Source organism: Podarcis erhardii (assembly GCF_964252035.2).
Source record: "Podarcis erhardii genome assembly, chromosome: 3".
NCBI classification, from domain to species: domain Eukaryota; kingdom Metazoa; phylum Chordata; class Lepidosauria; order Squamata; family Lacertidae; genus Podarcis; species Podarcis erhardii.
In genome coordinates, this window is record NC_138507.1 from 64,378,669 (window position 1) to 64,389,959 (window position 11,291).

The following is an 11,291-nucleotide window of genomic DNA, read 5'->3' on the forward strand; positions in this document are numbered from 1 at the left end:
TTTTACCCGCGGTGATTCAGGAGGCCTGGGGCGAAAATGACTCGGGATTCATCCCTCGTCGAGGAAACACGCCCGGAGAATCCGCTTCCGGACACACCGCGGCGATCCCAGCATTGTTTCCGACTTTCTCAGACAGCCTCGAGTTGTGCCTTTTCGCCGCCACCGCGTCGCCCATCACTGGCGGGGGAGGGAAAGGGAACCAATGGGCAGCGCGCGGGAGGAGCCGGGGGCGGGGCGAGTCAAGCGGCGGGGGAAACTCCCACCCTGGCCAAGTTGACCTGCTCTTGCACCAGGCGGCGTGTTTTTGGCTGGGGCGTCTTTGGGGCAGCAGCAGCGCGACGCCAGGCTCTCGTCTCTTCCCCAGTGCATGCTGGTAAGTGCTCGGGTCCTTATAGCCCTGGAGGACGGCATGGAAATATCCTTGGGGGGAAATGGTGATGGGGCCAGGCAGCAAATCTATCTATCTAAATAGGAAAAGAAGCTGTGCCTCCTCCTGTCTTAGGTCAGTGGGACTCGCTCTTTCTTTTTTACGTCCAGCCTGAACTTCTTCAAGGAGTTGTGTGGACCATCACGGGGGGGGTGGCCGGCGCCCGGCTCCGGGAGAAGCCTTCTGTTTCTTGGGCTGGAGGGGAAGTTTCGGTGTCTTGGAGGAACAAACTTTTGCCGTCGATGCTGAAGCGCTTTTTGGCGATCAGGCAACTAGTGATGAGCTGTAAGAAGAATTTGTCTGATTTAGGGGAACTTGGCCTTCTTTTCTCCACTGTTGCTTCAAGGTGGCTTATATAGGATACCCAGGCGGTCCTGGGTTGCAGTCCTGGCCCCCTGTACTTGGTGTGAGTTACCAGTGACTTCGGCTGGAAGTGGTTTGTGCCTATTGCCTTGACTGTCAAGCTTTGCACCATGCGCATAGTAAGGGTGCGCAAGATTACAGCCTCCTCCAACCTGCTCACACACTGAACTCAAAGTGGGCTTATTGCTGAGGAAACTTTCTGAGGCTTCGGCTTTGCCAGACTTCCTTCCCTGAGTTAAATGTGGACGATTTGTGGTGATCATGAAATGAAGGCAGCAATATTATCCACACTTACTTAGGAGTTTGTCTGTTAAGGGGCGCCGAGGGAAATGTTCTGCCAGACTTCCATAACGTTTTGTTCACCTCGTATCGAACTAAGGGTCTGATTGTTTAAGTGGATGTGAAGCCGAGTAGCATTTGGTTGGAAAAAACCTGTGTTAGCTTTTTAGTTTATTATTACAATCCTCATCCTCCTCTTCTTGTTATTAATGACATCTGCATGCTTCATAACATAGTTATTTGGGGGCATCTTAAATTACATCGTCTTAAACTGGCTGTCAAGGAAGAGCTGGCTATCTATACATGTGTGAAGCTGGGGTAGTCAACATGGTGCCCGCGGTGCCTGCAAAGCTTCTGAGCTCCCCCCTCACTATTCACCATGAGATTGCCAGGATGCTTCATCACATGTCCACTGTCAAGCCAGGATGCTTACCAAACCCCCTTAAAAAGGAGGAGGTTAGAACAGCGACACTCTTTCCCACTTCTTTAAGTTCTACAGTATGTACCTTTCAGGGCTCGGCTGAACAGAAAGCAAAGCAACCAAGAGGAAAGGAGGGAGAGGGAAGTGATCAGGGAAAGGTGGGGAATAGAGGGAAGGGGGTGAGAAAACGGGGTGCCATAGGAGTCAAGAGAGAGAGAGAGCCCTTGAAGTGCTGTGGAGAGAGATAATGATGGGGTTTGAGGAGAGAGAGAAGGCTGGAAGCAGTAAAATGGATTCTCTTGAAATGTTGTATTTCTTCACACATCACCCCCCTACACACACACACACACACACACACACAACCATTAACTCAAAGATCATATATCTGTTTTCATTGACTTTAACAATCATGGACCTGATCTGAGGCACAGATCCTTATAATTTTTACAAGGGATCCCCTCAGAATTGACATCAAATTATAGGTCACCTCTGTGTTCACAAATGTGTTCTGTGCTTTGTGGTTTTACTATTATTCTATGTAAAAATCACAAACATACATGAGGATCTGTGCTGTGGGCCAATGTTTCTGGACCTGTGACTTTGAAAAAACCATGTAAAATGATTCACATTCCAGAGGATCTGTTTCACTTCTGCTTTCTGAATCAAACTTTGGGGCAGAGCCCATGAAAAAGCAGTGTGTGTGTGTGTGTGTGTGTGTGTACTGCCTCACTTTCTGTCTGTCAAAAGGAAGTGTCACAGGGGAGGGGTGAGAAAAGCATGGGCTCATCAATGTTGACAACTGCTGGTATTAGTGATTAGAAAACACTTGTTCATCATTTCTTTATAACATCAGGGAAATCCAAAAAGAAGCAAACAAATATAATCTATTTTAATACTGGGTTCTAATTACACTGGATTGGATCTAGTTAGAATCCAGTAATTAGAAGTATGTATTGTAGCATGATGATATTACTTTACCTGAACCTTTTATATAGGGAGAATCAATATAATTTAGATATGAAAAGCTATTTGAGGAAATTTTCATTTCTTCCCCATTTTAAAAAAACTGGATTCTCTTCCTTACTTTTCCCTTTCACTTTATTCTCCTAGGGCCTAAATGGCTAAATAGAATGCTTATCAATTAATTAAGATCAATCTCAAATAGGTGATGAGTACTTAAATTGCAGATTTAAGATAGCTCCATTTTAATTTTAAAATCATAACTGATCTATTACCTTAGACTTCTCTATATTTTTAGGGTGTGTTTGATTTTTGAAGGAACATGATTCCTCAATCCAGGAATTGGGAAGCAAAATCAAATAAGTTTGGGTGGGGAGAATTTCTTTTAAACTTAAATTTTATTGTTTTAGTGTATATGTTGAATGAACATGACAGAAAATTTATACCAATATGTATTAACAAGTCAGAACTTCAAATACGGATGATATAACAAATTTTGGTCATCCAGAAAACAGTTTGTTGTGGAAGGGAAATAATAGGTCTGATCCAGATTAAAATACTTAAACTTGGTTTCCATTGAAATCAATATGAAAAGTTAGCAAGGGCTTCTTTAAGTCGCATTCATTTCAACTAACATGGACTGTATCCAGCTCAGTGTTAAAGAAGAACTAAGTTTGAGTAAGCTGTTCCTGTAAATTTCTAAGTACCGGTAACTAATTTCCTGTGTGCTTTGGAAGAGTAAGGAGTGTGAAGGCAGTTGTGCAAACCTGTTGTTTCCATTGCTACTGCATTTACAGTTAACGGCTCTGATTCTAAAAATGAAACAAAAACTTGAATTTGGAAACAAAGCATTACTTCCTTCGTGTCTCCTCACAATCTCTTCTCTATCCCACCTTACTGGTGTTTCAGAGGATGCCCTTGTACTTTGCACACACAGTGCAGTGGGGCAAACCATGTTGACTCCCCCTACGTCTGGCGTCACTGCAGCTTCCCTGGATGGCACTGGGGTGGGATGCCCCACAGCTGCCACCAGTGTGCCCAACGTTGCTGCCACCCTGGTGTCATCCAGCTAAGCTGCACCACTTTCTGTGTCCATGAGAGTAGCTCTACCTCACTACACCAGCCAATACTGAAAAGGACCCCTATTTTTTCCAGGGTGGCATTTTTCAAGTTCTCTACACTTTGATTATGGCAGAGGCAATTAAAAAATATACTGTCCTGGTCCACACATCATCATAAGGCAAATGGTTGTTCTTGGGTACAGCTTAGTGAGGAGAGAGCTTAACAATGAACCTGGGTTCAGACAACATGCTAAGACAAACCTTGGCTTAGCTGAGCATGTGCGAGAGTAAAAAATATCAGGGAGGAGCAAAGCAGCAGTGAGCTCCTTTCTGGAGACAGTACATTCATGAGGTCCTAGTAAACTATAGGTGAGCTTACCATGAACCAAGACTGTGTTTTTCTGGTACAGTATTTCAGATGGCAGGATGTTAGCTCCCTTTCTATACAGTCTTCCATAGACCCATGGCATAGCTCTGTTTTATAGTAATTATAGATATTTATGTAGACACTTGTGTATCCTTTAAGGGGTTTTTTAGGAGCCACGTATGAACTGGGACACTTACAAATTAATCTAATGTGCTTGAACCTCTTGTAAATGGAAGCTGCAGTGTTATTCATTTTATATGAAAGCATCTCTTAGGCTTCTTCAATGCTATACCAGCTTCCTGGGAATAAGTCTGATGGGGAGTAAGCCTCAGTTGGGTTTACCTCTAGGCAGACCTGGAGAGGACTGGGCTGGTTATGGTTTGAAATACTTAGACCCAGAATTGGGTATGATCAATATATATATATATATATATATATATATATATATATATATATATATAAGTGCTACTAAAATGTACTGAAGAATAAAATGCAACTTTAAACCCACAAAAGGTTTTAACATACAATAAAGATATGGATAAAATTACTACAGTACAATAATATATTCAGAAAATCTGATCTGACAAACAAACAAAAAATATCCCAACCCAACACTTTTTGACCCCACAAAGGGTCTTCCTCGGTGTTCAATGAATTTGTGACACATTATTTGTCACCAAATTCCACATGGATTCAACATTCATAGGAAAAGTCTTGGAGTGTATTCTATATGGATGAAAACATTAGGTTGGAATTACCCCTTTGACTTCTCTTCCTTTGATCAACTGGAATGGCATCTGAAATCCTGCATGTTTTCCTTGCTTGTGACATCTGCATTTGAGAGTCTTGTAGGTGGTTGCATGAATACGTACAAATATACATCATGGAAAATGTGCAGTATAAACAAGGCAATAAGAATCTGAGGCTCTCTGGGAATTTTTGATTGGTAACAGCTTTTATTTCATAATGCTATGTGTACATGCGATTGTTGTAATCATGAGGTTACAGTCACTTGATAGCATGTGACTTGTAGGGATAATGTGGTGAGAAGTTAGATAATAGAATTAGAGCTCTTTGAATGTATGATACAGTGTTGGTGCTTAGTAATCTTACCTGCATACTTGGCTTCTTAGCTGTTATGAGTCAAGTAGTCATTAACAAGGAAATATATAAGATGTGTCTTATGACTTGCATTACACTAGTATTGTAATGTTTGCATGTTTAAGGGTTACTGGGAGCTACTTTGGTTCTAGCTTCCGAAAAATAGTGAAGTAGGATACCTTTATTTTCAGTTGTTCATTAGGCGTAACGCCTGTGTTTTGTTTTCTGCTATCATGAGCATAACCTAAGCTATCTTCTCTTCAGCCTTTGATTACTTTAATCTGTTGGGAGCCGCCCAGAGTGGCTGGGGAAACCCAGCCAGATGGGTGGGGTATAAATAATAAAATTATTATTATTATTATTATTATTATTATTATTATTATTATTTAATATTCTTTGAGGCATGGGCCTAATTTTACTCTGCCTCCTAAGTTGGGGCCAAACACACTAAGCTGGGGCCAAACTAGAGGTGACTTGAGAGATCTAAGGAAAAGGATCTCCTACACTTTTAAAACGAATGTTCTTAGCAAGAAGAGATTCAGACTGGGACCCTGGTGCTGGAGGAGGAGGGAGTAAAACTCTTTCCTCTGCATTATTTCCTCATTTTATTTCCTTTACCAAATAAAAGTTGGGGATGGGGGAAATGGAGCAGGGCAGAGAAAGTTAAACCTTGCTTCCCCAGTACAGCAAAGTTCTGTAGTTCCCCGGACCCAGAGTGATTTTCTATACAGCACACAGAAACCTAGAAAAGTGCTGGCTGATATGCATTCTGAGTTGTCCCTGAAGGGGCACTTAAACAACAAGTCAAACAGGACTCTCATCATTTGAACAGTTAGTCCCCTGAGTCTAAAGGCAGCAGCTGTTAATTGCTTGTGAGTCCTGTCTGACTAGTTTTGTTGTCATCAGTGTAAGGCATCCTAAATATTCAAACATCAATGAAAACAAAGCCAAGGCGGGCCTGAGACATTCTGGTGCGTCTTATGCTGCACTTGAATATCTTTACATTGAAGGCATGGAGGACATGGAAGAGAACTACAGTATAAAGGATTTATATGACTTGAGTTGGGTTGTAGGGAAATGTTTCCTAGAGAAAATGGAGAGGAATAGCAGGTGGTGGATTGTGGAATAGGTTAGATGGGATATAGGAGACTTATTGAGTAGTGAAGAAACTGTAGAGGTAGCATAAAGTGCTGGTGGGGGTGAGGACAGGAGTTACAGGCTGGATGTTCGCCCTGTAACTTGAATGCTGTTTCTTCAGGGATAGCCAACATGATGCCCTTCAGACGTTCTGGACTACAACTCACCCATCACAGCCAATGGTCAGGGGTGCTGAGAGTTGTAATCCAAAACGTCTGAAAGGCACCATGTTGGCGATCTCTGTACAATTAGCAATGGCTTTGACTTTCTGTGGCCTAGAAAAATAGTTCAGTCTGAACATGTGTCTAGAAATCTACATGATACATGGGAAAAGGCAGGAGGGAGGGAGGGAGGAGTATGGGGAAAGCACAGAAGAAGTGTAGAGTGAAATTATCATGCTGAAGTCAAAGTACATGGTAAGATTTTGCATTTCAGCCAATCTCTTCTCTTTCTTTGTTTTGCCTCAAATTTTAACAACATTGCTATCGCCCACCTGACAGCTATCAGACTCCCAAATACTGTTGATGCTTCAACTGCTCAGTCCTAGGTCTGATGTAATGTGCATATTTGTTGCTAGTTAAATCAGATATGTCTTCAAACTATGCATACAATGAAATACACTTTCAGTTTCACACACTAATGCTGTAATTTGGTTTGCTTAAAAGTTAAGACAATTAACAGTATTTCATTCCTGAACAAAATTAATTTTATGGTACAATAGCTTTTCTGTATCCCGTGTTAACCAATATGGAATACTCTTGGTTAATTTACTGGGAAGTAGAGATCTTTTCACCACACCTTAACTGCTCTGAATATAAGGTTCTAGAACTGTGAATTTGAGGTGGGGGGGCGATGATCTCTGGTCAGCTGACATGTCAAATATTGGTCAAGTAATTTGGAATATATCCACTTTTTAAAAAATATCACTGAACAGTTCAACTCAGTCTTTTATGCTGGTACACCAGAGTCCATCTCTAATTATGAAAGGTTGTATCAAAAATTAACTTTCTAACATATAGAAAGCAAAGTAACAGTAAATATTAAACAACAGTTGTTTAAGGCAGTATGCAGCGGACCACTTCTTGTAATTTAATCAGCATCATGGCTTCATGGAATATTTGACTTTGGTTAAATAGGTGGTTGATTGACAAGACTGAACAATCTGCCAACATGTGAACCCTGATTAAATTATCTTAGTGAAGCAGACTCTGAAAAAACCATTTCTATGTCATGGCCTGATGTTACAATGCTAGAGACATGAAGGTTGTTGGTTCAGGGCAGTGCCAGATTTGGGGCAGTGTGCGTGGTTCCCCTCCACAGGGTGCCGAGCCATGGGAGCACAAACAACAACAACAACAACCTATATTTATATGAGTAGCTATGTAAAGTTAGGTCCCAGTCAGAAGGGCAATAGAGTTGTGATTTGGGGGGGGTGATGGGGAGGCAACTTTTGTTCTTGCTCAGGATGCCCTATTACCAAAGTCTGGTTTGGTGAGTCTGTTCTTGTCATGACTTACTCCAGATCCAACCCATGGATATTGCTGCTTGCAGCTATCACCACTATGATACCACACCCTGGCCACATTTTTCATCTGTTTTTCACTTGGTTGCCATGAGAGCCAGTGTGCCACAGAAGGCAGAGTACTGGACTTAGATAATGAGAATCTGTCTTCCAATCTCTGCCCAGGCATTAAGCTCACTGGTGATCCAGGGCAAGCTACTTTACAAGGTTGTTTTGATGAGAACTTCGGTTGCGTGGGTATCCATATGTGCCACCTTGATATATTTGGAAGGATAAAATGTACCTTATTTATTTATTCATTAATTCATCAGGCCTTGGAAGGCAGCCAAAAGGTATTAACCTACAGCATAATTGTATTAGAACAGACTAATAAATGTGATAGATAAATAAATAAATGGATTAATTATGCTCATCTGCAGTATGCACCTTTAAACATTGGCCTTGAAAAAAGTTTATGACGATGTCATTTACGGTACTTTTGGATAGGAGAAAGAAGAGGAGCTGTTAAAGGCTAACTTTCTTCATCTAAAAACAGCATAAGCTATCTCCTGTAGAATCCTTTTAAAGCAATTGTGATACCATTCAGATTCCCCCTCCCCAAAATATCCCATTGAACTGAAAAGGCTCCTTTTGGATCTGCAAACTAAATGTCTCATTTAAATCAATGGATGGAATGGAATCAAAGTCTAGTCACTAATCAAGACTTTAGTTTGTGCTTCTGTTTGAATAGCAATCTATATCATCATGGCAAAATGTCATTCCTGATCTTGCCATGAAATATAGACAAGTGTACTGAATTATATACAGGGCATGGAGTTTACAACACTCAGTAATGTGTCAGAAAGGTAGAATATTTTGTAAAGTCCATGATACTCCAGTAAATATATTTGGAACATCAAACACACTGTCTTGTGTGCAAAGCTATTTAGATCATTAAGAGAAGCTTGCTATTTCTACTAATTTTTATTTTTCTATTTCTGTCCCTAGAGGCCAAAATGAGAGACCGACTCTTTGAATTTTTTGAGTTATCGAGGCTTTACAGCCAACATACTCATAATGAAGAAAATCAGCCTCTCTTACCTCACAACACTCTGCTGTTTGAAACAGATTATGCCCTGGCAAGTCTTTTCAAAGATATCCAGGCAATCCGAATGAGCAATCTCCACCTGAAAGAGGACATTAGACGCCTGGGCAAACAAAACACTCGCTTCCTCACCTCTATGCGCCGCTTCAGTAGCATAAAACGTGACACAAACACGATTGCGAAAGACATCAAGGCTCGTGGAGAAGAAATCCACAGGAAGCTTCAAGTTTTGAGAGACTTCAGTGAAGATGCAGAAACAAAATATGGCTCAAACACAATCATAGCCCGTGTGGCGAAGGACCACTATGTTGATCTTATGCATTCTTTTCAGGAGGCCATGTTTAAATACAACGAGACAGAGATGAACCAGCGGGAGAACTGCAAGATTAGGATCCAACGGCAGCTAGAGATCATGGGCAAGGAAGTGTCTGGGAACCAGATAGAGGACATCATTGAACAAGGCAGGTGGGACGTTTTCTCTGAGAACCTTCTGTCTGACGCAAAGGGAGCTCGTTCGGCCTTGAACGAGATAGAGACCCGGCACAAAGAGCTGATGAAACTGGAGTCCCGAATCAAGGAAGTTCATGAACTCTTCTTGCAGGTAGCCCTGCTGGTAGAAGAACAGGCAGACACCTTCAATATTATTGAGCTCAATGTTCATAATGTTGAAGAATATGTTGGAGAAGCTAAAGGTGAAGTGAGGAGAGCTCTCGAATACCGAAGGAAGCATCCTTGCCGAACAATCCTCTGCTGCTGTTTGCGATGCTGCAAAATTTGATTGTCCTCATGAAATTACTAGATAAGTGTTTTGGGAACACTCTCAGATTTGAAGACACTTAAAGTTTGTGCTCAGTTTGAGAGAAATTGCCCTAAAGCAGTGTCCTTTTGTTTTCTTATGTTCATTAATGACTCTGGTGCACGTATTGCAGCTTGTACCAAAAGCCAAAGGATATTGGCGAGTTGTCATGTATTCCAATATAATGGAAGGTAAAATTAACCTGGTCTGCAACATTACTGCAAAATTACACATACACCGGAACATATACAAAGCAAAGGAAATGTTGACCAGGTGTATAATGAATTTCTCCTAAATTAATGCTTTCTGTGAAATTTAAACAACAACCTGCATAGACTTTAAAGTAAGCAGTGTTGTGGCCGTTGTTTTTTCCTGGATGAAAGAAAAAAGGACAAAATTACAGGTGTGATTCTCAGTAATGTTGTTTAGAAAACTAGCATGTGCACATGATCTGAGAATTTTGATACAAGATTTGTTGTAATTGTACACAGCATATACTTATTTTTTTATATATGTTCTGATATTTCTGTATATTAAAATAAATGTGGAAGCCTTAACTATCTTTTTGTTAGTGTATAAAGAACGATCTTGAATTGCTTTCTGTCCAGTGTTTTTATTCATCATGATGGCACTTGTGGGAGCAGGGAAACATGGAAGCAGCCAGAACCAGGCGAAGGCATTTTCCTACCTCAGGTGGAGCAGCAAATGGTGTATCCACCCCCCAGGTCCAGGTGCAGAGCAACCAAAGCTGCTTGTTACTCGACACCTGACACAGAAAATCCTACAATGTCTGTTCCCTCCCTTGCAGTGAAAATACAAGAATACAGTAATAAATTAAATTATACAAAATTAGCTGCCCTTTTATGATACCCAGAATCAGCTGCCTAAGGCAGAGTGATAGTAGTTACATTTGCCAGAGGCTACAAGAAAGACCAGGACACAGTCTGAAGTCACCTCCTCACCATACATTAAAAGGACGACAAGTGTAGTTTGTTCAGGGTGCTGATCCCAGAGAGCGACAGTCCCTAGGATTCTCCATGACGTGCTATAATGGTGCTTTAATTGTATGGTGTGGACATGGCCTGAGAAAACAGAGTTTGCTGTGGAAATGGTGCTGCTTATGCACACGGAAGCTTTTTGCATCATCCACATGGCAGCAGCGCCGCTATCTTCATTTTTCTTCTTTTAGTGCAGATTTACCCATTTACACAGTTATTGAACATACTTTTTTTAAAAAATCTGCTGTAAATAGCAGCTATAGTAAAGCCTGGGCAGCACCAGGACTGCAGGGGCTGGGGAGGGAAAGCTTAACTCTCCCTCCACCACTGTGGTCCTGATGAAAATACTCCCTACCCGTGCTGGGTTTTTTGCAGTGGGAGGGAAGACTCCACTGGTACCAGCAGAGGCTTCCTTCCTGATGCAAATAGCAGCTAAAGGGGATTATATTTGTCAGGAGCACAGCAGGTGTGGGTGGGAGGATTATAATTTCATTCCCACTCTTTGCCATACTGTTCAGGCTGTTCATTCACACACACACACACACACACACACACACACACATTAATTGCTTCCATACAATGAACTTCAGAAATACTGAAGGGACGCAATATTCGCGGTTCGAATCCCAGCGACGGTGTGAGCTCCTGTTGCTCAGTCCCTGCTCCTGCTAACCTAGCAGTTTGAAACCCGTCAAAGTGCAAGTAGATAAATAGGTACCACTCCGGTGGGAAGGTAAACAGCATTTCCGTGTGCTGCTCTGGTTCGCCAGAAGCG

The 11,291-nt window shown here is 41.7% G+C and overlaps 1 protein-coding gene across 1 annotated transcript; it reads left to right on the top strand.

Moving 5' to 3' along the window:
• Positions 1-245: 245 nt before the first annotated feature.
• STX11 (syntaxin 11) lies at positions 246-10,111 on the top strand. The gene is made up of 2 exons (XM_081856016.1): positions 246-373; positions 8,626-10,111. Exon 2 carries the CDS (start codon positions 8,634-8,636, stop codon positions 9,498-9,500), a length of 867 nt encoding a protein of 288 aa, XP_081712142.1. The 5' UTR covers positions 246-373; positions 8,626-8,633; the 3' UTR covers positions 9,501-10,111.
• The last annotated feature ends 1,180 nt before the right edge of the window (positions 10,112-11,291 follow it).

Coding starts and splice junctions, on each gene's coding strand:
- STX11 (XM_081856016.1), top strand. CDS start 8,634: ATGAGAGACCGACTCTTTGAATTTTTTGAGTTATCGAGGCTTTACAGC.